This window comes from Gymnoscopelus microlampas (assembly GCF_963454915.1).
Source record: "Gymnoscopelus microlampas genome assembly, chromosome: 18".
Lineage (NCBI taxonomy): Eukaryota > Metazoa > Chordata > Actinopteri > Myctophiformes > Myctophidae > Gymnoscopelus > Gymnoscopelus microlampas.
In genome coordinates this window covers 25,904,513-25,930,772 of record NC_139955.1, presented here as the reverse complement: position 1 = coordinate 25,930,772, position 26,260 = coordinate 25,904,513, and the positions used below count along the sequence as shown (strand labels likewise).

Genomic DNA, 26,260 nt, shown 5'->3' with positions numbered 1-26,260 from the left:
TGCATTGATTACGGTATTGAAATTCCCTCAAAAATGTACAAAAAAAGTATCATTCAGAACTTTTTGATCTATGTGTTGTGACACGTTGTGAGCTTGTAGATCAGCTATTTTCACTATATTTGAAATAGGGCTCAAGTGGTTAATTAATAATTCAAGTTGGGTCCCAAGAGTCCCTTCCTAGAAATGTAGTGGAGTCAAAAGTACAATATTTCTATTTGAAATGTAGCGAAGTGAAAGTCATGTGTTTGTAATGATTTGTTTTTTTTTATAAATACTCCAAAAATGTCCTTAAGTACTATTCAAGTAAATGTACTTAGTTACTGTCCACCACAGCATGTGAGTTTCTACCTGGAGCACAGAAAACTAATTCATTCAGTTCATGGAGATTACAAATGTTGGTGACAACGATTGACAGTTGTTACCGCACCGCTTCTTCTTCCCCTACCCCCCTTTTAAAGTTCTTTCTTTCCCTATTTATATCACTTATTTTACACTTTAGCTGGACATCAGACAAAAAAAACACACACAGACAAATATATATAGATACACACACATGCTGAGTTATTAATTATTCACAATAACAACAGCTTGGTAGCAAAGTTGCCAACCGCAGGTGTCTATCAAGTTACCCCACCTCCTAACCAGCTAGCCCCGCCCCCTCTCCCCTCCCTACACAGACATTCCACAGATCCCTCTTTTTCCTGGAAACCTTTGCTCTCACATCGCTCTAACTTAATTTGGGTTACTACATAACCTTGTTTAGGACAATGAAACCAATGGATAACTGAGTTCGTAGACTGCATGGGCTATAATGTACAATGTTGTTTTTTTACTATAACCAAGTAAACGTAATTACATACTGTATATTACCTCAAAACATGATATTAGGAAATAGGGTTGGGCGATATGGACAAAATCATATATCCCAATATATTTCACCCAAATACCTTGATATCGATATTGTGACGATAATATCATATTGTGTGATGCTAACATAATTCTATTTTTGGATTTTTTTCCCCCACACGTTTTTCAAAATAGCAGATCTACAAGCTCACAACACATCACCATTGTAAGCTTGTAGTTGTAGATTTTAACTATTTTAGACATTTTTGACAACTTACCAACTTGTAAAATCAGGTAAGAATCACAATATTACGATATCTAGTCTCATATCATGATATCGATATAATATTGATGTACAGTATTGCCCTGCCCTAATAAAAAACTGGATTCTGAAATGATGAGAAGTAACATACTGTACCTGCTTTTTATTCTGGTCCAATTACTGTTATCTCGTCTTCTCAGTCCCAAGGTGAGTCTCCAGTGTGTTGTTTTCTGAACCTGGCTGTACTCTGGTTTCCATAGACACACCATGGACGCTGACCTTTTGCCATGCTGTCCAATGTCCAGGCAGCCAAGCATCTGGGTTTGTCCATTCCTTCACTCCTCTTCATGCCCCAACTCTTTCCCTTTCACTACTCTGTATACTGTACCCATTCCTCCCGTCCGTCCGTCTCTGCCTCTGTGACTGCACTCTTTCATTGCCTGGCTTAGCATTCCGTGTATAATTTCTCTGTATTAAGAGCCTTTTCACTCCGTAAGTCCATACATGTTCTTATCTCAGTTCAGGCTTAGGGTTCCAGGTCCAAGAACCACTAGAGTAAGACATCATCTATTAGAAGAATATAAAAAAAACACTATCACTACCTCACATGTAGTATCTGCAGTTTGTTTTATGTCTTTGAATGCTTCCAGCATTCCAGTTTAGGGTCATCTGCAAAAAAGTGCACGTTTATCAAAAAGGCCATTGGGTATCGACAGCTGTCTAGAAATGCATAAAAAACTAAGCTTGTGTTTTGTCCTCTCTTGCCACCTGAGCGCCTTAGCACCTGAGGAGACAAAACATATTTATACATTTATCATCTTGTACAAATTATTTAGATTCAAATGTCTTACTAGACTGGTATGTGGTATTTACTTAAAGTGCAAATGTACCTGGACAATACAATTCTACACTAACTCTTCATTTTGATTTCTGAAGTGAATTGATGATTATTATGGAATATACCTGATATCGGTCCATGTCTCCTGGATTAAGGCCAAAGAATAAATGCTAAAGAGAAAAACAAAAAGAGGAACAAAAACTAAAGAAACACAAAGGGTTTAACAAACAGGCCAAAAGAAAAGGAAGACAAAGATCATCAATACGCATACAGTATCATCATATGTATGTACACTCTCTGTCTCTCTTGGTATGCATTCTGTAGCTAAACCATCTCCCCAACATGCATGCTTATTCCTTTCGGTCAATGACAGAATTTATTCCCAGAAAGAAACAGAAATAACAAGTACCTTTTCCTCTATATCCTTTATTTGTCTCTTTTGCACATCAATCCTGCCCTCCAACTCTCTAATTCTCTGCAAGGCAAACAAGACAGAAAGAGTGAAATGCTGGTCAGCTGTTCATACTGTATGCATTACACGGCAAACATCGTTACTTTTCAGGAAATGGGAGAAAAGAACCATGTGTTCCAATGGATAAAATGTAGTTATTTAATCAAAAGCTCTTTTTAATATTTTTCAGTGGCCAAATATTTATAAAACCCACAGGCACAGACTTAACCATTTTCAACCTAGTTGAAAACACATTATAGGTGAAAATGTTTTTTCAAACTTTTCCAAATTCTAGCCAAAATATTTCAACAATTTAGAAAATAACTGATCTACAAACTCACAATGCATCACAACAGATCAGCTATTTTCTCTACCTTTGTGCCACTCTATCATAAGACAAAGTATAAAATAGGGAATTAATTCATGGGGGGGAAAAAACATAGAGATACAAGGTATGAGATGTATACAGCAAGGAAACTGCAGCTTAAATGTGACCCTTTCATTCAATTTTATTGAAAAGGCAACTGTGTGGTGAAACAGTTAATGAGAATGTTAAGCCAACCACTTCTGCATCTACTCCCAAATCCTGCCTCCTTCCCACCATGCCCTCGGTCTCCATGGTAGCCGTTGCTCAGTGGCAAGTAAAGCCTAATTTACGCTCGGTCGCGCGGCGGTGACGCTCGCCAAGAAAGGCAGAGAATAGCAGACCTACAAGCTCACAACGCGTCACATCCGCGACGCGTTGTGAGCTTGCCGGTCTGCTATTCTTGCCGCGAGACACCGTCGCGTGACGAAGCATGAATTGGGCTTAAGAATGGGCTGCCATGGCAACTGGAGTGCCAGATCAGTGAATGGAGGAAGTGACTTCATCTGTGAGACGTAAAACCTTGAGTGGCTCATTTGCACACTGGCAGAAAGCAGATTAGCTAACAAGGCCCTATAAACAGTGTTCTTGGCTACAGTGAAAATGTCTCATCCAGCCACTTGTTAAAATTCCCCCTTTTGTTCAACCAAATATGCCTTTCCAATTTTTTGCAAAATAAAAGGGATTTCAATCTCCCCTGGCAAACAAACTAAGATCAGCGTGAAATCATTAAACATGAAACAGGAGCTTTTTAACTCTGAATGAAGGAAAGGACCTGCTTCCAATGAGGCAGGTCGAAAATTGGGTGAAATTCAAAAAGAAAACTAAGAAAGGAATAACAAACGCCTCCGAGCTCGGTACAAGTGAAGGTACGCCACTTCCAGTAGATCACTATGCCATAGAGCCAGCTGGGAGACTAAGGGGGCAGGGGTGTAGCCTACATAAGACCTACAGGGATAACAGGTACCACTTTTATTGGACTTTGAAGTTAGAAGAAATGCTGAATGATAAATGGTCTACATTTCTATAGCACTTTCATCCAAAGTGCTTTACAGAGTGTGTTACATTCACCCATTCACACACCAACCAACGTTGGAGGCAACCATGCAAGGTACCACCCTCATCGGAAGCAGTTAGAGGGCCTTAAGTTAACGGTTTCTAACAGCCACTCTTCCGCTATGTTGTCTAACTTGGGGGGAGTTGCTTTCTATGAAGCTCTATGCAGAAGACATGAACAAGTGACCTGTTGAAAATACTTCCTAATATCTCATTAGCCTGGACTGCAGGTAAACGCCGTACACACTGTCCATGTTAAACCTCTAGTGTTTTGTCCTTCTAAATTCAACATATTGATAGGTTAGTATACTTTGTGGTCAGTTAGGTAGATGTATTGAGTTAAGGGGGTTAGGGATATCATGGTATAGTTAGCAACAAGAGTTTCAAATGAGGTTTGATTGATCTCTTCAGTGCATTCAGGGCATGGGGTCACATGACTATCATGAGGGTTGAGGAGTGAAGGGATGCAGAACACAATAACACACACACACACACACACACACACACACACACACACACACACACACACACCCTCTCGCCCTCCACTTAAACACGAGCAGTCACAGGTAGGGATACTGCATCTTTTTCTCCACACCAGAGGTTTGCTTTTATCAGGATGTCAGGTTGAGAAGTAGGCAGAACTAAGGGGGTGGTTGTTGGGGAGGTGTTGTCTCAGGGCCAGTGGTGGAAAGTAACTAAGTACATTTACAAGAGGTATACTTTTACTTTACTTGAGTATTTCCATTTTTCAATACTTTTATACTTCTATCCACTATATCTCGGGGGCAAATATTGTACTTTTTACTCAATTATCTGACAGCTTTAGTTACTTTGTTGATTTAGATTTATTACACATGCATTAACCACCTTATTTTATACTTCAGCTATTCAAAACTAGCCGATCTATAAGCTCACGTGTCACAGTGCAACGCCTTGTGAGCATGTAGATCAGATATTCTTTTAAAAGTTTGACACATTTTGAAACATTTCTGTACCTTTGCTTCGGTACTTCAAATATATTTTGATGCCAATACTGAAGTACTCTTAAGTAAAATTTTGAATGCAGACCTATTACTTGTAACAGGGTATTTATTTTAAATATATTGTGCTATTGCTACTTTTACTTAAGTTAACCCATTAAAACCAGGAAAGTATCTGTGTCATTTTGATCTTTGCGTTGGTTATTCAAAAGTAGCAGATATATAAGCTCACAGTGCGTCACTTTGTGCCACGCTGCAAGCTTGTACATCTGCTATTTTTGAACATTTGTTCAAAAATAGAATGGAAAAAACAAGTGTTGTAACACAAATCTTCTCTTCTGGGGGTCCCTGGCACAAAACATTTTCAGATGTGGGTCCGCGGCCATATATATATACATTTCAGGGAACTGCTGATTTAGAACATCAGGGCATTTGTAGAATCAGCCTCAGGTCTTAATGGGTTAACCCATTAAAGCAGGGAACGCATGTCATTTTAGATTTATTTTGTTATTCAAAAATAGATCTACAAGCTCACAGTGTGGCACAAGCTTGTAGATCTGCTATTTTAGCAAATTTGTGAAAATTTGTGAAAATCTTTGAATATATTGTGTAAAGCAAACATTTTTAACTCAAATCCCTGGAACAAAGTATTTTGAGATGGGGGTCCGTCGCCAAATACAGATCATTTTGGGGGGGGGGGGGGTCTTAACATGAAACAGTTTGAGGACCACTGACATAGAAACATACGTTTTTCAGAAAACTCTTAGGATTTAGAAGTAGAATCGGCCTTGGGTCTTAATGGGTTAAATAAATTAAATAACCAGAGTACTTGTTCCACCACTGCTCAGGGCCTTCCTTACCTGGTGGGCCTGCTGGAGGAGCTCCATGCGCTCCTGTAAGATCTGACTGTCAAACTGCCGGCTCTGCCGGAGGATCTGCCGCCGCAGCTTGTCCACGGCGAGCCTCAGCTCCTCCCTCTGCCTGTCTGTCAGCGACTCGGCCACGGCCCGACCCGCTGGCTGCTCCTGCTGCAGAGCGCTATACAGCGTGGCCTCCAGCTCCTCGATCCGCTGCAGCCGCCAGCCACGCACGCAAGCACGCACAAGTAGTACACACACACAGGTTCATAAACACCTACACACACCAGGGTTATTATAGTTAACTAAAAGCAAATAACAAAAACTAGACCTGAAAAAAACATTTTAGTTAACCGAAATAAAAATAAGGCTTTTACCAAAAAATATATAACTAACTGAAACTGTGTTGTGTATTATTTACAAAACTAACATCAAAGAGAAAAGTGTCCTTAGTTTTAGTCTTTGTCTGTGTCCAATATGTTTCTTAAAAAATAGCAATAGCTGATCTATAAGCTCGTAACGTGTCGCATTGCAGCGTGTTGTGAGCTTGTAGATCTGCTATTTTCTATATTTTTCGGAGCTTTTTGAATCTTGCCCCCGAATACCCCATATTACAGTAAATAATTAAGCTACCACTAAAATGTATAAAAACTAAAACTTAAAAAAAAAAATATATATATATATATATATATATATAATAAAATACCAAACCCAGTTAAAAAAAATAATCAAAATTGAATTGAAAACAAAAAGTCAAAACAAAATAAAAAACTAATGAAAAATGCTAAACTATAATAACCTTGGAACACACACACACACACACACACACACACACACACACACACACACACACACACACGCACACACACACACACACACACGCACACACACATGTGCACATGCACACATACAAGACAAACATGCACATGCACAGGAAGATGCACAACCACACGTAAATACAGAATTGTGCGCGCACACACAAACACACACCACTGTGACCATGGCAGATATGGAGAACACTGATTCACTGTTTGTAAGTGTTATTTGGGGCTGTTCCATAATGGTACAGTGGCTACACCGTAATAAAAACACCAATATCGTTGTCCATCCCATTCATGTGTGCACCTGTTTGTAGCTCATGGTGCAAATGCTTATAAATACTAAGCTTTCCACTGTTTCCCAGTGTGGGGTTCAGACACCACCGGGGGACCACCATTGGTCCAAATGTAACCTTACAGGTCCATTTGGTTCCATTTGTACACTCTCAGAGTTAAATTAACACATTTTACAGTGTAGATAGGGGTCCCAGAGGTATCACATGGCCTAATGCATAATAAACAGAGGTTCTTGAAATAAACCATAAACACAAACCAACGCGGAAGCAACTGACCAAGTCAAATGGTTCAAACCATGTGGAGAGTGATGCAAGTGTGAAGTTATTCTGCTCGGCTACAGGCTACGTGGAGTCAGTGAGGTTTTAAATCAAGATAACAGAGGAGGGAAATTCATTCACATTGCCCATGCTCTTCTTGAGCTCCAGGGTAAAACTGATTTAGACCAGTGATTGGCTTTATTTGACATACAGCAGCCGTTAGACCAGTGAACCGGCAGCCAAGCGCCCCAGATAAGACCCTGGTGTCTATTGTTCACAGCATGTTGGACGTTATTGGTAAAAGATGCAGTATCCCAACAGAACATGACAAGTTTACCGTTATGGTGTGAATAGGGGGATGATGTATGATGAATTCCTGAAGGCTTATTTTTCATGCTTTAGCCACAATGCACATCTTACGGTGCCAAATTTACTGTATAATAAAGCCATTTGGCCTTGCATGTAACCTTCAATGATGCTGTTAAATAATTGTTTTTTTTTTGTGTGACTGACAATGAACTAGAGGTAGAACTCCATAATGCTCCAGGCTCCGTACCATGTAAGCCTGGTCCAAAGCCTGCTTCCTGTAGTCCAGCTCTTCTTCCAGGAAGCCCTTCTGTTTACTGAACAGCTCCTGCAGAAACACATGGCATTTTATAACACAGGAAATGACATCACAACAGGAAGGCCCAGTACGTATCAGGGGATATAGTCTCAAGTGGACAGACTGTTCACTGTTGCCTCCCACAATTTCCAAATGCTTCCGGTCATACAGCTGTATCAGACTACCAATAAGATCTCTGTCTGGAACTTAAAGATTGTGAATTCCGAAGCTAAATCAGTCCCTCACCTTGTCGTTCTCCAGGTCTATCATCTTCTGAGTAAGGGCAGCCTCTGTGTTGTCTATCTGCTTCAACCACTGGGGGGGGGGGGGGGGGGGGGGATGACACAACAAAGAGACAAGTAAGACAAAAAAAAGTCCTGAGGACTTGTTTCCATTGTGGTCCTATTCAATTCATCAACATAGCATACAAAGATTAACACAATAACACATGTCATCAACAAGTACAAACATTATATGTACAAAGGAGATGGGAAAATTACATGCATCTTCCCTTTTGGTCTCCTGAGTCCAGTACACACACATCACAGCTACATTTATAAACAAAAGTGGCACTGGTATCTGTGCTAGGCAACCAGAATGCTACACATCACACTGGTTCTGTGGCACTACAGTACATGGTGTTTGTCCACTAGGTGTCAGAAGAGTATGTTATAACAGTGGTTTTCTACTGACCTTCTCACACAGGGAGAGCACTGTTCCTGCCTGAATCACTGCTACTTGCTCTTCATTACGGAGATTCTATGGAAAACACCACAAGCTACTGTTGGTATCAGGGTCAAAGGTCAAACACAAGATAACAGATTGATCTCATAGATTTCCATTAGCAGTCTATTTTAACTCACCCCATTGTCTCCCAGGATATCCAATTTCTTCATCAGTTCAGGAATGACCACATCCTACATAGGTTCAAATCCACACATCCCATGTTACTCACTGACTGTGGAGTCTAGGTCAGGTTAGGTCATGTCAGGTCAGGTCAGGTCAAGCAAGCTAGAGTCTGACCCTTGTAAAGCTGCTCTTATGTTTACTGTATACATTTGATGTGTTGTGTGATGGACAGTGAGTGATTGTGCAAATGTGCATGTATATTATTTGTATTGTGGATATTTGTATTGTGGATGTGGAATGAATATCTTTTTTTAGCTGCAATTTGTGGAAAATTGTATGGAAAAGAATTTCACCCAGATCTTTTACACCTGAAACTACATTTACATACATACATTTTTATTTTAAGTAGAATAATATTCCATTTATTGAGGGCAAGAATTAGCACATTTAATCAATAAGACCAATAGCTGAAACACTTTTGATCCGTGAGTTCAGGTAATCTGTTCTCTTATCTTACATTATATATGTTATCTGTTGTTTTTTTTCACTATTTTGCTGAATGTATCTTTGTTTCATGTGAGTATGTGTCACCTTGACCCCCTCCTGCTGACAGTAGACCTGCAGGGCACTGCTGCTGTTTTCAGGGAAGGCAGACATGTGGAGGTTGAGGGCCGGAGATCTGCGCTCCCTCTCCTATAGAGGAGATAGGGCCATGTTACACAAGTCTCTTTCACTCTCTCTCTCACACACACACACACACACACACACACACACACAGAATACAAAGGTTTTCCCTTGGTGAAATGTAAATATATTACAGTGGTTCCAAAACGGTTGGTCAAGGCACATTGGTGAGACAAGTCCAGGTGTACATTGGAATGTATAAATGTTTTCTTTGTGCGCACTTATTTCCCAATACAGAGGCAAATTCTATACCCTAATGTATTTCAATCTGATGTCACTATTTGGGGCATCTTAATTATGTTTAACAACGCTCACAACGCGTCTCTGAGCTTGCAGATCGTCCATTTTCCCTAGGAGTACAGGCGTGCCCTGGAGATCTTTAATTGCCCATTGATGTGCCTTGGACACAAAAAGTTTGAAAGCCACTGCTCTTGTGCAATGTATGTATTATAAATGGTGGTCTGCAGTGACGGAATGAGCACGACACGTAATGAGGATTGGGAAGTGGGTGATTGTAGGATGAAATGTACTCACATGGGACTGAAAGCATGGTCAGGATCTGCCGAAATAAGATGCAGTAGGTGGAAATGCACGGTTTTAAACGGGAGATGCAAACCAAAGCAGTTGGACTTTGAACACACATGCTAAAACTCAAGATAACGATGAATGTGGGAACGCTGTCACTGTAAATGCTCACTGTAAACGCTGTTCTGCCCAGGGATTCAGTTAGAGCAGCAACGTAGATATAGAATAGTATAGTACAGAATTTTATATATAGATATAGATATATAGATATATGTTACGGATATGACAGCTTTTCATTGCCGCAATTAACTATACCTGATATAATATAGTAATATTAGATAATAATAATATAGATATAATCCAAATGAATGGTAGACATGAGATATGATGGTCACTTGAGAACAACTACGTATACTGTTGCATGCGCATTGACTGTAAACATAGAAAACATTTAAAAATGAAGAAAAAACATGCAAGGATGTGAGGCACAAAATGAACAGATAGATATGGGTTGTATGGTGAACTTAAATACATTTTTATTTCATTAAAATTATATTCATCTTCATCTCAACATAAAATTAAAAAGTAAAAAAACAAAACACATTCCAGTTCAGTTGAGGGGGTTGTGTGTGTATGTGTGCAGGCAGATGACATGCTAAAGGATTGCCGTATTGATATGGTCAAAGTGTGTCTATTTGTCTGGTTGGTCACTGTATGTAGGTCCTGCGTCTGGAGGTGTGATTGTTGGTGTCACCCCCTGGTGACAGCTTGATGGGGGTACACTCTCTTACTTCCAGCTCCAGCACCCTGAACTCCAACAGCTCATTCTGGTCCCGGGCATCCTGGACCTCCGCCTGCAGCCGAGATTCTGCCTGCTGCAATGCACTCATCTGCACGCACGCACACGTGTGAACACACACACACACACACACACACACACACACACACACACACACACACACACACACACACACACACACACACACACACACACACACACACACACACACACACACAATGAATGGGCTTAAGAAGGAAATACCACAGTCCTATCGGAGCTCTTCCTGAACTCTGTAATGTGTCCTTGGTGGTGTTGTTTTCTCTTCATTGGGAAGCACATTGGATCAACTCCTGTTGTTTTTAAGTGTGCTATAAAGATAAAAGGTGACGTGACTATTTCCTCCTAACTTAACTAATGATCATTGGGTATTATTATCATATATGGAGAAAGAAGTTCTTCAAGAAAGTGTACAGTAAGTGTTAAAATGCTCTTATTCTGTGAAAACACTGCACAGTTCATTAAGAATTCTAGGTTGGGACCTTTGGACCACCCGATTCATACATATTTCATATTCTGCTGCTACTTGCACAATAGACTCAGGTACTCTGTCATTATTCTTATTTTATTTATTTATTAAACACACACTTTATGTATATTTGATATTGTTTTGATATTTGACATTTTCCTTTTCCCTCTATTAATTTTTCACCAAAGCATAACTCTGTGTGAGGATGGGGACCTCAGGAACACACTGATTTTCCCTGCTGAAAGCAACCAAGCTGTCTTATCACCATTTAAAATTTGGTGCAGACCTATGTTATTGATATTTAATGTAAAGGGAGGTATGGTTTTGGAAAGCAAGAAGTGTAGTCTGATTCTATTTATCCGTTTGACAAAGCACAAATTCATAGGGAAGACATCTTTGCACATTTCCAACCACGGCGGGTGGTCTAAACTCTAGAGGAGTAATGTAGACTCCATAAATAAATCAAAAACTGAAACTTTAATTAAAGGTGTATTCATTGTGCCAAATAAGCCGATAAAATGCTTCGGAAGATTTTAAGGACAAATGAGAAGGTTTAGAGTCTTTTCAATTATTACAGAACATAATGTTCTGACCTATTAACTGTCACGGTAGCAATTATTTAGAAAAGTTGTCAAAATATTGCCCCTCTAAAAGCTTTTGTGTTGATGGTGAGAACCTACCTTTTCAAGGAGTTCTTGGTTAGTCCTGAGAAGGTACTGCTTCTCCTCAATCCATTTGGAGTCCTGCCATCAGAACCACATAAGCACAAAGCCATCATGTAAAACACTCAAAGACACGCATCAAATAAGAGGGAAGGAAGGGAAATTGTGAGAGACGACACTGTGTACCATTAGATGCACAAAGAGCCCAAACTCGCAGGAATGAATGAGTGTAATGAGTATAACCGAAATAAACAAAACCATCTACAGTATACCACTCGTGCATGCAGACAAAGACACAAGCAAACGGGGACAGAATGGCAATAACTCAAGTTTATTGATCCACAGGAGAGACAGTCCACTACCGTGATTACAGATGAGTGAGAGCTCCATTCGCAGTCATTCAGTGTTCACATAAACAGAAGACCAGCTCTCTGGGGTTAACAAAACAGTGGTGCAGACAGTGATGCATCAAGCCACAGAGGAACAGGCGACATGCAGTGAACATGCAGTGACAAGCCAAAGTGCAAACTCATTCAGAACTAAGGAAGGAGATATGAACTTAAATATCATTAACATTCCTCATTATTAATTTATAAACTGTCATTAAAGTGCTCTACAGCAGGATCTCTTATAATATTATAAACTTAGAAACGCAAAAGCTTCTATATTACAGGTATATTACATGCACAGTAACTCAAACAATTTTGCTTGAGTCTCACTGATTTATCATGAACTTTTGTTAGACATGAATTAATTGAAATGTAGTTTGTACAACTACAACTACAGTACAATACGATAAAATTGCATCATATAATTTGTTCAATTGCGGAAATAGATCAAATTGGATTCAGCCTCCTGTTGAACTGCTGAATTTAAAAACCCAGAAAGAAAAAGAAACCCACAAGGAGAAAGAAATGGGTGTGTGAGGAGCATGCAGGCGCAGGGTTGTGACATCGTGAAGGCAGGAAATTACATCACAGGATTCTGCAGCACACCCTGTCGGCATAGTGCCAGGCCAGGAGCAGAGCGGCCAGACAGACAAGGAGCAGGGCCAATGAGAATGGCAGCGAGGACATCTTTGTTACCTGCCCCCTCTCCGCCAGGGCCTTCTCCAGGTCGGCCATCTTGGCCAGGCAGCTGTTCAGTTCTGCCTGCAGTTGCTCGCGTGTCTGTAGGAGGGTCAATATTAACCAATCAGGGAGCCAGTGTGGAAATCGGCAAGGCAACAAGTAACAGTGGTACAGACGATGCCTGGTGTCACTCTATGTGGTGGTACAAGCTGTGCGTGACACCAATGCGCAACTAAGTATAAATCTGGCTTAAAGGTAAAGGTATACAGGAAGTGTGGGACACACATAAAGACACAGGTTAGCAGTGAGAGTACTCACCCTGGCCTCCCTCTCAGCATCCAGAGAGCCCCCCGCCTGCTCCTGCAGGAGGGCATAGGCACGCTGGAGAGCCTGGTACTCCCTGGTGAGCTGGCGGAAACGCAGCTCTGACTCCTCGCGAGACACCTGAGGAAAAGGATGGAGGAGGTCAGAGCACTCACACACATACACTGCATTTGAGACTGATCTATTTACCATAACCCTTTCATGACCTCCACCTCCTACACACACAATTCTTTTACAAACATAATAAAATGAATGAATACGAATAAAATGAATCCAAACAGAGGGATTCTCTTACATCTTCAAGGTCTTCCTCTGGCGTGGCAGGGGTGCGGTCTGTCAGGTCAGTGTTATAGGAGGTCAGAGAGGAGGTCTCAGAATCTATCGACTCCTCATCAAATCCAAAATATGTCTCCACAACATGCCTCTATGAGAGAAGAGAAAATAAAAAGACAATCGAACAAGTTAAATATGCCACTATGCATTCAGTCATTTTAACCACATGAACCCTAGCATCCCTAGTCTGGGCATGTCATAATAGGGGAACATTTAGGTGAAAATAGGCAAGCTTCATGCCCATGGCACGTCGCAATGTGGCACATTGTGAGCTTGCAGGTCGGCTATTTCGGCAAAGAGATTTGGTGTAGACTCGAGGACCCGGGTCAACAAAGTATACAAGGTGGTTAACAGTGGAATTAATACAGAGAAGCCCACACAACCTCACAAACAGTGTCACAGCCTACCAAAACTGTGCTGCTTAGGTCTATTACTCATTCTAAAATGGATGATTCCAGTCCTGGATTCAAATTGGCACAGTCCTATTACTCGCCAACGTCTTGTTTACTGTATAATATTCATAATGTTCCATGGATGTATCACTGATTTCGTTTTTCCTATGGCAAGGTAAGAGGAGTGCTTCTTTTCATCCTGTGTATGTGCAAGGTTTTACAAATCACTTGGCAAGATACAACAAGGCAGATCCGCGACATGTAGCGTTGAGTACCTTCCAAGCATTTGCACATCAACGTCCTTGTTTGTACAGGCATTCACAGGGAGAAATTATTATTGTAGTGAAATTAAATTAGTTATTAAAAACTTTAATTCTGATATGTGTATGATTTTCATGTTGCTGTACTTGGTAACCATTTTAGAAAACCAATAAGCCGTGGTAATGTGATTTTAGAACAGCTAGAGGGTCAGAAGTGCGTTGTGCGTCCTATGCCTCTCAGCCTAAAATCCAGGGTAAACCACAGCCTCTTGTGGCTCATTGCTTTAATAACACTTAAATAAAGAAAACATACATCAAGCATCCAACAAAAACATCCCACATTATTTCTAATCCTCAAGTTGATGCTGTCAACTCTCATGCCTCCCAGTTCTCAAGTTCAACTTCTTCCTCTCAATAAAAATGCAAACAAGATCCACACACAGGCCTGACACACTCCCCTCTTTTGGTTCAACATTTCATAAAACTGGTCTTCATTCAACTGGAAAAATATTATTATTATTGAACATGGCCAAACCAACCAAATGGACCACCAGTCCACCAATGTACTACATTACTACATACTGTACATATCCTGTGCTTACCATCGTGTTTATAGGTCATCTCCTGGCAGCCAGAGAAGTAGAGGCAGACCAGCGCACACAAGCAGATGAAGGAGGAAAAATAGAGGATGAGGAGGATGTACTCCGACATACTGTACTATACACCCCAATGCCAATCTATACAGGAGCTGTGCACCACAGCTCTACCATGCATGGACCTATGCCAGCAGATCTATACAACGCACAACAACCCTTGAATGCTAAGTTGAGAGGCACGCCGTCCAGCCAATCAAACACCCACCAGACACCCACAAACAGTGATAAATCTGATCCTTCAAGAAATTAGAAGACTCAAGATGATTTCTGGCTCTCGTTGGATAGACTGTATGTCAAGTCTTTAAATTGTTAAGCTGCCTCCAGGTAGAAGGCACAGATCTCAAAGAAGATGGAGAGCTAGAGAATGACTGGATCCCATAAACGATGGAGAGGAAAAAATAGTGTGTTGCATGTTCAGTCTCCTCCTCTCCTAGCAACATCACTGACTCTGCAAACTCCCCTGATGAACCAGCCCAGCCCAGCCCAGCCACACACACACACACACACACACACACACACACACACACACACACACACACACACACACACACACACACACACACACACACACACACACACACACACACACACACACACACACACACACACACACACACACACACACACACACACACACACACACACACACACACACACTTCTGTGTTCACACACACAGAGTAGTTCCAAACATAAATACTCAAGGCACAATGCAACAATAATAATGCTAACAGAATTAAGCACGTTCACCCAGTTCTTGGAGGGTTGTGTGTGTGTGTGTGTGTGTGTGTGTGTGTGTGTGTGTGTGTGTGTGTAACTAAGTTTGGTGAACAGGTGCTCTCAATTGTGAAGGATGTTGTCGTCTCTTGAGCCCAATTACACAGACACGCACACAAGCAAGCAAAACACATAGACACACTAATTAACTAACTAGAGCATCAGCACACCCCAGGTAGGGTGGTTGCTATGTGACAACACCACTGGAGTAATTGTGTGTTTGCAAACACACACACACACACACACACACACACACACACACACACACACACACCGTAAGAGAAGAGACAGAACTCAGATCTTTACAGGACCTGAAAACTATATATTTTACATATGTATTAATGTGCATCATCATGTGCACAGCCATAGCCATGCGGACACACACACAGATACACTTACTTTAGATATTTTGAGAGGTTTCCTTTTGTTCTTTTTGCTGATCACCAATCGGTCACGTTCCTAAAGAGAAACATACAGAGGAGAAACATACACAATTTTAAGGAGAAACAGAGGTTTAACCACACTATTTTGGGCATGTCATTACAGCCGAACATTCTCAAAAATAGCTTAGGCCCATTTAATGTATATACAACGGATTGCGTTATTGAGAGCAAGAACTATTTCTTAATTTGCTATATCGGTACTTTCTGCACACTCATTTCCCAATACAGGCACAAATTATATAGCCTAAAAATATATATTTCAACCACTTTCAACCTGGTGGCCCTATTTTAGGCATGTCATTAATAGCTTATGAGCTTGAAAATCATTTTTTGCCATGAATACAGGTGTGCATTGAGATTTTGACTTGCCCATTGGTGTGCCTTGGGCACAAAACATTTGTGAATGGAAGAGAGTGAACAAAAAAAAATTTGTCATATCTGTGAAATAGTTGACCTGCGTGAGTTCGTCGATGATGCCACGTTGCTCGGTAACCTGTAGCTTGAGGAACTCCACTTCCTGTTCCTCGTGCGCGTGGCTTAGATCTGTCAGAGAGCTGGGACGCTTCAGCTGAGGCTGATGGGATTGCTGCTGAGACTGGTGCCGAGAGGAGGAGGCCTTCTCCTTCTGTGTGTGTGTGTGTGTGTGTGTGTGTGTGTGTGTGTGTGTGTGTGTGTGTGTGTGTGTGTGTGTGTGTGTGTGTGTGTGTGTGTGTGTGTGTGTGTGTGTGTGTGTGTGTGTGTGTGTGTGTGTGTGTGTGTGTGTGTGTGTGTGTGTGTGTGTGTGTGTGTGAAAGAGAGAGAGAGAAAGAGACATCCGATTATTTTCTGATTATTATTATTGTATTATTGTATTATAGCGCCACTCCTACAGATTTTGTCCAAACCTCATGCAAGTCTGTATAAATGATCTCTGTAGTCATGTGATCTGTCACATTTCTCATATTACATTACGAAAGGCTATGATTGGCCCTGTGTGAAGGAAGCGGTGCCTTTGGGGCGGGCCTTAACACATTTCAGTTCGTCCCTATTGGTGGTCTAGTCCACTTACCAAATTTGTACTTGGTAGCATGCTGCAAACTGGAATGATGGCTGTTTAAAGCCCAGCCAATGGGCAGACAGAGGGGGCGGGGCTTAAGTAATGACAGTTAGTCCCTATTGCTGGCTTTAGTCCATGTACAAAATTTGTACTCCATAGCATGCTGCGAACTTGAGTTATGGCTGTTTGAAGGCCAGCCAATGGGAAGACAGAGGGGGCGGGGCTTCAGCAATTCATGCTGGTCCCTATTGGTGGTCTAAGTCCACATACCAAATGTGGACTTGGTGGCATGCTGCAAACTGGAGTTATAGCTGTTTAAAATCCCGTGCTCATACGGGTGCTGGGGGTCCCTGGACCCCTCTTTGATAACTTCAACAATTCATGCTCGTGCCTATTGGTGGTCTAAGTTCACATACCAAATGTGGACTTGGTGGCATGCTTCAAACTGGAGTTATAGCTGTTTAAAATCCCGTGCTCATCCCGTGCTCATACGGGCGCTGGGGGTCCCTGGACCCCTCTTTGATAACGTCATCAATTCATGCTCGTCCCTATTGGTGGTCTAAGTCCACATACCAAATTTGGACTTGGTGGCATGCTGCAAACTGAAGTTATAGCTGTTTGCTTCTTTGCCGTGCTCATCCCGCGCTCAAACAAACGGACATCCCGCGCTCAAACACACGGACACGCAGACAGAGTCAAACGTAGAGCGGTTGGCACCGCTAAAAATTTGTGGGGGTGGCCGTCTAGCACAAAATGCCACACATCATGCATGCAGTGCCTGATTGCTGGGAAACTTTGCACTCACATTCCCACTAAGCCAAGGAAGAACAATGTTTCAAATCTCCTCATGGTGGCGCTACAACAGCCCACTTCACGTTTTGGCCAATAACTCTTGAACCGTAGGTCATACAATCAACATCTTTTTTGGCCCTGGATTCCTTGGATAATGACACAACTTATAGGCCCTATTTGTGCCAACACACACTTTTTGCTACTACTCCTACAGATTTTGTCCAAAACTCAAAAATCGGTACACATTATCTCTGGGGTCATATGATCACGATGTATGAGTTAGATTTTTCAGATCCCATTTCAAGTGGCTATGACCAAAGTTTGAGGGCCCTGGGTAGGCAACCCAACCTAGCGGAGACCTGTGCTCCGAAGAGCACACTTCTGTAGTTATTATTAATCTCATGATTATAAGCATTAATCTAATTTCTTCAAACAACCAGTCTTACTTTCTCTGTGTTCAAAATCTCAATGACAAAAGAAAAAATAATACCTACTCTTGAACTCCTTGTACCCCATTTTGGTTCAATAAAACAGAAATATCTGTGTATCTGTGCTAGGGCTAGAAACTGGGACTTCTCACTACTTAAAGACAGAGCCACGTATAGGCTACAGAGGAAAGGAAAGTAGTAGGGAAAAGCCTGTCAAGGCTGGTGGGTCTCTCTCACCATCTCTGCGTTTACTCGGCTCAGGTTCTTGAGTTTCTCCTCCATGCGCTGCAGTGTGTGCAGGTGGTCATCGTTCTTCTTGGACAGTCTCTTGTTCTTCTCAAACATGGGCTTCATCTGGCTCTCCGCCTCCCGCACCCGCTTCACCTGCAACACAGCAGAGGGAATGGAAGAAAAAGTTATCTCAGGTGATTATTATTATCTCACCCTTGGGGGTGAGACGTAAGGGCAAAACAGCCATCATGTGACTATGGTCAATTTTCCAGTTCCTGATGAAAATCATTGCGATCGAAAATTTGAACTAAGCGATAAACAATGGAGCTTATTTCTGCCAGTGTGTGGAGTGGACCTTATTTTATGTACTGTTGTTTGTCCTGCACCTGGGCACTAGGATGTGCGTGCACTAGTTTGTCCTGCACCTGTGCACTAGGATGTGTGTGCGCTATCCTTTCTTTGCTATTTTCCAGTTCTAGCATATTGATTTTCCAGGTCTAGCGCATTGACAAGATAAAGATCGGTTGGGACACCAAAAATCGACTGTGGTCTATGGATTGGTCCTCGCAAGCATAGAGATACAGTACAATGTACAAGAATGTGCATGTTATTTTCCCCCACATATATCTGACTCTGGCATCTACTTTCCTATGCGTGTCCATAGGGTGTGTGTGTGCACACACACACAGGTCTATAATGCATGTACAGTGCATTCACGCGCAGATCTCACCAATTCGTTCCTCTCGTCAGCCAAGAGGGCGTTCCTGTCCTCCAACTTTCTGATGACGCTGTGCAGCTCCGCCATCTTCAGCTGGAAGCGCCTCCCATCTCGCTCCTCTACCTCCTGGGGGGGAGGGGGCAGAGGGGAGGCGGTGGAGGAGGAGGAGGAACACAACAACTGAAATAGAGGGAGTGCATGCAAATGGACGGAGGAGGAGGAGTTGGACGGGGAAGAGGAGTTCACGAGATGGAGGAGGACGAGTTGGTTTCAACGGTGTGTGCATTGTGTGTGTGTGTGTGTGTGTGTGTGTGTGTGTGTGTGTGTGTGTGTGTGTGTGTGTGTGTGTGTGTGTGTGTGTGTGTGAGAAAGCATGTTTTGCTTTGCGTGCATGTGCAAGTTTTGCGTGCATATGAACTACATGTGTCTGTCTCATTGTTCGTGTGCATGTGCTCAAATCCATGCATGCATGAATGTGTTGTGTGTATGTACGCATGTATGTTTTACATCAATGTGTACACAGCATGTCTACGACGTGCATGAGCATTCCACGGATTCCCTGTGCAAATGGTGCTTATCCGCATGCACAATATGGAGACGCTTCTGTATAATGCCAAAATTGCTTCTGTCTTGATGTTTGATTATACGTGCAGGCTGATGTGTAGTAGCATATGTATAGTGTGTACATATTGTATATATTGGCGTATGGTATGTTAATGTGTGTTTGAAGCAATGCACACACTAGGGCTGTAACGAATAACTCAACTCATGAGTCAATACAATTCACGATAGAATTTCCCCACTATTTTGTTTTAACAACATTTTATTCCAGATAAATTATGGTTCTTATGATTACTTTAATTATTTCTCAGACAAAAACTAGAAAAATACTGTATTTTATGAATTTCTTTTGAATTTATCAGAATAGTTCAGGTTAACGTTGGTGTCGTACATCGGAAATAGCAGATCTACAAGCTGACCCAAAATAAACAAAGCATGGTTTGAGCTGTGGGACTCCGTCAGAGTCTGCGAGCATGTTGCTCCACCAGAGCATAAATATCTCAATAGTATTTATGCTTCGGCCAATAATTGTACACAGCGCACTGCTGCATTTATAACTTTACAGCTAAACTTAAAGCCTAATTTATACTTCATAGTACGATGGTATTGCATGCCCAAACAAAACAAAGTGCGTGCTGTGAACAAGCGTACACAAAACTAGATGACGCACTTAAAAAGAGCATTGAGTTTCATCTTTCAATTCAACGGTTTGAATCGTCACACATTTGTGGCAATAATGAGCTGTCTTGCTAACAACTTTAACTGTCATCATTACATACCTAGCATACACACATGCACATGTATGCATTTTTGTTTTTGAACTTTTAAATGTACCTGGTTGTTAAGCAGGTCTGGGGTGTCCCCTAGCCCAGGCACAGCCTCTCTCTTGGGGCTGCCGTGGTTGTATCTCTCGGCTTCCCGGACTTGTCCCAGCTGTTCATCCAGGGCCTCTTTCTGAAGCTGGAGCTTCTGGGCGTAGCCGGCCTGCGCCCCCAGCTCTCTCTCCAGCGCACACACCACCCGGTCCTTCCCCTTCAACTCATCCATCTAAAAAGACAAAAAAGGGGGGTGGGGGGGGGTAGTTGTAGAGGGAAAGAGTAGTGGTTGTGGTGCTGTATGGAAAGAATTGATTGAGTTTCTGAATCAGGAAGATTTGGATGGATTCTGAATCTTTTACATCTGTGTTACAGATCACATCTGACAGCTATTTCCCACCAAGAGGAAATACGCAGTAGTTTGGGGAAGATCGGGGCAAAATTGATTCAATCACAAAAAAGGTTTTGCAGCGACAGTGAGAGCAATCTTTACTGATTCAAGCCCTGCACAATTTCTTGAACAAACATTCGTTATGCGTATAAAACCCTTTTAATCCTTCCATTTCATTTGACTCTCTTTCCATTCAATCTAGTTCTCTCCAGTTTAAACTACAATATTAAATACATATTGTACCTCTGCTATTAATAATTCATGAAGCGTTGTTCCTGGCCTGAGTTTACATGGCTTCCTCTGCAACTGTCCCCGTTTCCCTTGCCTTTGTTCTTTCGCTCCTGGTATTTCCTGCATTCCTCATAAACAATCTGTCTAGTTTTATTTACATGGAATTTAAGCTTACTAGGTTGAATATGTAGAAAATAAACAATGTCCTTCCTTCAGCATCTCCTAGATATCAACAATGTTTTTATATTGAGACCTTGATCTTATAGTTGCCTTGCATAATATAGTTAATGGGTAACTCAAATTGTCATATACTGTAGAACTGTATCTAGGGAGACAAGCAAATAGTGAGATAAAAGCCTGTGTGGGACAGACACTACACTAATTTACCACCTACTTGTACAGTAGGTCAGTGAGATAAACGCACCCTGCACCCAGAGTATGACGTGAGAGCAATATGGCCACCATGAGAATACAGCAGGTGCCAGTGTGATGATGTCACGTAATGCCAAGGGATGTGTAGTTTACGTAGAGTCTGACTCCAGCAGCAGTTTGAAGTCTCACCAGTCGTCGGATGTCTCTCTCACAGTCCCTCTTGATGCGATGCACCTCATCCTGGTGCTGCTGGTACGCTGTGCGGAGATCGGCTGCCTTGGCCTTGTCCGCTTGCAGGGTATTGGCCAGCGCCTCCTCTGCCTGCTTCCTGGCTGTTTTCTGTTCGTGGACCTGAGAGAGAACACGCACACACACACATAAACATAGGGCATATATCATTATTAACACTGTTTGAAGGCATTCAGCCTGTTTATCTTAAAGGTTACAATGAAACAATAGGCTGGCACAGAGAACTCTCCATACTGCTTCCTGTTTTTCAATAACAAAGTAGCGTAACGTCCGTACAGTGCACACTACACAGACAAACACACACACACATTCTCAAATACTTCTCTGGCTGACTAAAGGCAAATTTTATGTGTCCACGACGCATTGTGTTTTTAATGACCCCGCCGTGACGCCATCTGCAACACTGCCTCCACTTTTGCCGCTTTCTTTATTACGACCTCATCCATTTGTTGGAAGAAAACGTTTGATCTGAACTGCACTCTGGTGGATGTATTGCTTCAGATCCATGCCAACGTGGAGTATGTGAGCAGTGACGGCTAAATTGTTTGAAACCGACGTATTTATTTTCGTACGTAATGGGAGCGAGCATAAATGAGAGAGCATAAATCATTTACAGAATGGGCAACCAGCCACACACATACACACAAACCCATAACACATACAGTTTCTCACCTGTGCATTCACACTCCCACACGTTTTTGCCAAGACAACTAATTTATATGCACATGAAGTGGAACTCCACTCAAATAACCCATTAAAACTGGGAAAGCATATCATTTTAGATTTTTGCGTTGGCTATTCAAAAATAGCAGATATACAATACTTCTACATCTGCTATTTTTGAACACTTTTGAAAAGTGTGAAAAAATGAAAAATGAAAAAGTGTAAGAACTACTGATTTAGAAGGCATTTGTAGAATCGGCCTCAGGTCTTAATGGGATAACACACACAATCCCACCCACACGCACCAACATCCTTTGCAGCCACTTTATACCTCCTGTTGCAGTTTGAGCCTCTCCCCGTCAAAGGCCCTGCGGGCCTCCTCCCGGGCCTCGCAGAGGAGGGCGGTCTTCAGCTTGTCTGCCGCCCCGTCCCTGAGGGCGAACACCAGGCCCTGGAGCCTCTGTACCTCCGTGTCTCGGATCTTGACGGCCCGCGCTAGCTCAGCCTCATGCTGGCGGGCCAGGGTCTCACGGGCAGCCGCCGCCTCACGGAGCTTCTCCTCGTGGAGTTTGGCACGCAGGTCGGTGATCGCTACGGCGTGCTTGTGCTGCTCCAGCTCGCGTGCCTGCCGCTGCTCTTGGAGCCTTTCGCGCAGCTTGCACACCTGGTGGGGGTTTGTAAAGTATGGTGTAAGGTTTGAGGTAAGTTTAGACTTTGCTGAATCACAGTGTTTTTCTCAGTTTTGTGTTGAAGAGTGCCTTAGCCTTAAATATGCCAGCAGCAAGACAGTATTAGGTACAGTACAAGGGGCATCGCTCTCGTGATACTGTTTCACCAACAACGCCATAGTCTGAGCCATTATCATAGTATTCATCATCTCCTCTTCCTCACTAGGGCCAAACTGATATATCAGTTTATCGGCCATTCTTTTTCTCTCCATAATGTATAGATTTTTGTGAACAAGACATATGCACACACAACACATCACCAGAGAACATACACAGGGCTGAATAGACCTTACGTGGTTAACACATTGACTGCCATCGGCTAATCTCAGAACGTCCATCGTAGTGCCACGCTATTTCTTACCTTTTTTGTTTTTTTGATTCCGTCATAGGCCCCGCTAAATCCGTTTAAAATCCGCGTTCATTTGGTTCAACACAAACACGGGTCCCGACCGAACAAAACGCTGAAAACCGTGCGGCGATCCGACACTGCATTCTGGAGAACGAGAGGAAAACGCTAAAATGGTGGATGTGGTGAGAAAAACAACAAGCCAGAGATAATGGCGTCCAAAGTTGACCGCTAGACAGGAAACGGAGGCGGGAGAAAAACCGGAAACAGTATTATTTCGTTTCCGGTCCGCCCCCTGGCGGACCGGAAGTGCAAAAAAAATCCGGAATCTGCACCTGCACGATTTAACATGGGAAAACTACGGGACTACGGGCTACGGGAACGGCAGTTAACGGTTGGATTTAACGGCCCGTAGGACTACGGGCCTGGCAGTGGATGTGTTAAATAAAAAGTTAATATTTTTTATAAACACAAGTTAAATGTTCTCATATAGAAACTTTAATAAAATCTAAATTGTTCTAAATTGATTAGAAAGTTTAGCACTTTTTGACAAAATAAAACATCGGTCAAAAGAAACATCAGTAATTGGTGGTCTAGGACTCTCTAAAATTGGGATTGGCATTGGACCCATAAATCTAGCATCGGTCGGGCTCTGATCGTCACCTTGCTCCTCTCCTGCTGCAGCTCCATCTGGCTGTCCATCAGCTTGCTCCTCAGCTCCTCGTTGGCAACCTGCGCCGGGTCCACCATCGCTTCGGCTCTCTCCGGCTTCCTGCCCTTCTTAGGGGGTGGGGCCGAGGGGGGTGTGGTCGATGACATAGCACTCTGACCAACCAATCAGGACAGACATAGAGCAGTGGCTTTGGAGGAAACGGGGGTCAGAGTCAATCGCTGCTCTTCCTCCCTGCGCGGATTATCCCACATATTACCTTCATCGTCATCATCGTCATCTTCTGTGTCATCCTACATCATTGCTCGAGGGCCCTGAAGGTTCCTTTGAGAGAGACAGGGCAAACATAAGACACAAAGACAAAACGGTGAGTCAGGGTTAAAAACTGGGTTAAGACAAAACTACATTCAGCGTGACACCTCTGCACAACACCCCAGGCCTAAACTATTATGACACATTATATTCTGGGAAGAACAGTCTATTTTGGGGACCAACATTCACACAGTCTATCCATCCTCACTGTCTTCTCTCTCACTCTCTCACACACACACACACACACACACACACACACACACACACACACACACACACACACACAAAGAGCACTGCCAGCACTCTTGACCATTTATCACAATTCACAATTCCTCTCCTTGACTCGTGTTTAGAGGCTCCACAGTGCATGAAAACGTGCCTGGTCACAATGGTCTCTTCTTCCCCTTCTCTCTCTCCATCCCTCTAGAAAGAATTACCCCTCTCTCTACGATGTTTTCCTACATCCTTTCACCAGCAAATCCCTCATTTTGGTCTGTTTGCATAAGGAATGAAGTTCTGATCACTAGTCAGTTCACATACAGTAACACAAACCTCTACTACTTTATGTACAGGCCCAGAGCTCTACTATTCTCCACCAGTAGAACTCACAATATTGTAGTGGCTGCAGAGAGCATTTATGAGTGCTTAAACACATGGATGAACAGCTGGAAAAAAAAGGAATAAGACTGTCATCTCTCTTCGCTTCCCGACCAGTTTTAAATTACCTCTTTTAATAGATTTACATCTCATCAACTGGTTTTGTCTGAGACAAAACCAGTTGACAATTTGTTAGTTAGTTATTGATATTATGTTATTTTCCTTTTTTTTTACCTTTTCTTTTCATATCATATCCAGTATTATTGTTCTTGTCGTGTTGTGTTGATGTTATACTGAATTTCTCCCACAGGATCAATAAAAGGTCTATCCATCCATCTATCAGTCTTGCAGACCTTGCCAGACTAGTCATTTTGCTGCTTGTACCTGTAGTGACAAATAAACCTCTTTGATTCTTGATTCTAGTTTGAGGACGGAAAACGCTTTAGTCAAGTTGGAGTCAGCAGTGGAATCTGTACAGCTGGTACTAAAAATGAATAAAAGGGTGGGCCTCATGAAATGGGACAACCCATCACCACAAGAACACTGGCCATTATTTCCTCAGCCTCTGTATCTGTATTAGCCAAACAAGAGTGGATGATGCCACAGCTTAAATGCTTTAGTGGGATGGGTATGAAACACTTAACTTAATGATGTGAAGACAGGGAGGTCTTATGTCTCTGCGCAATTGGATTAACCAGACAAAAACGAAATCACGCATGCTTACAATCAGCAGTTTCTTTTTCAGTTGAAGCAAGATTGCAGTGACATTGGTACTGGTAGCCTTATACCTGTGCCACTGAGACACAAATTCATCACCCTGGCTCATCATGATTTGTGTGCGTGGGAACTCATTTTAAACAAGCTTAGTGCTCTTATGAGTTATCCAGTTTAGTAGACCTTGTATTGTGAATTGTACTTCCATATACTGTTTCTCATGTCTTACTAAATAAAGTACATCAATCAATCGACGGAAAATAAAAGGAAGTGGACTGGTCTTATAACTTCTCCCTGGAATTAAAAACGAAACTGCGGGTTCCATTGTAACCTTGTCTGGTCTTTCTGTTGACTATTAAATAAATAATGCATAAAAACGAAGGAGCCAAGGAGCTGAGGCATTACAACCGCAGGCACTTCCATCTTTTCCCACAAACACATGCACTACTCATATATTGCACACCGACTCACTCATACAATACACACAGATGGCAGC

The 26,260-nt window shown here is 42.3% G+C and overlaps 1 protein-coding gene across 1 annotated transcript in view; it reads right to left on the bottom strand.

Annotated features, from left to right (window-relative positions):
* Positions 1-2,081: 2,081 nt before the first annotated feature.
* jakmip1 (janus kinase and microtubule interacting protein 1) overlaps positions 2,082-26,260 on the bottom strand; it is a 61,879-nt gene continuing 37,700 nt past the window's right edge. Inside the window, exons 2-22 of the mRNA XM_084042136.1 lie at positions 24,135-24,465; positions 22,729-23,061; positions 21,675-21,836; positions 20,511-20,723; positions 19,128-19,295; positions 18,404-18,550; positions 16,365-16,535; positions 15,867-15,926; positions 13,347-13,475; positions 13,046-13,171; positions 12,743-12,826; positions 11,676-11,738; positions 10,480-10,578; positions 9,071-9,172; positions 8,494-8,547; positions 8,324-8,389; positions 7,877-7,945; positions 7,583-7,660; positions 5,658-5,867; positions 2,356-2,421; positions 2,082-2,147 (exon numbers count right to left, since the gene is read on the bottom strand). Of these exons, the coding sequence (XP_083898262.1) occupies positions 2,097-2,147; positions 2,356-2,421; positions 5,658-5,867; positions 7,583-7,660; positions 7,877-7,945; positions 8,324-8,389; positions 8,494-8,547; positions 9,071-9,172; positions 10,480-10,578; positions 11,676-11,738; positions 12,743-12,826; positions 13,046-13,171; positions 13,347-13,475; positions 15,867-15,926; positions 16,365-16,535; positions 18,404-18,550; positions 19,128-19,295; positions 20,511-20,723; positions 21,675-21,836; positions 22,729-23,061; positions 24,135-24,290 (2,607 nt within the window). The 5' untranslated portion in view covers positions 24,291-24,465 and the 3' untranslated portion in view covers positions 2,082-2,096. The remainder of the gene's footprint in view (positions 2,148-2,355; positions 2,422-5,657; positions 5,868-7,582; positions 7,661-7,876; positions 7,946-8,323; positions 8,390-8,493; positions 8,548-9,070; positions 9,173-10,479; positions 10,579-11,675; positions 11,739-12,742; positions 12,827-13,045; positions 13,172-13,346; positions 13,476-15,866; positions 15,927-16,364; positions 16,536-18,403; positions 18,551-19,127; positions 19,296-20,510; positions 20,724-21,674; positions 21,837-22,728; positions 23,062-24,134; positions 24,466-26,260) is intronic.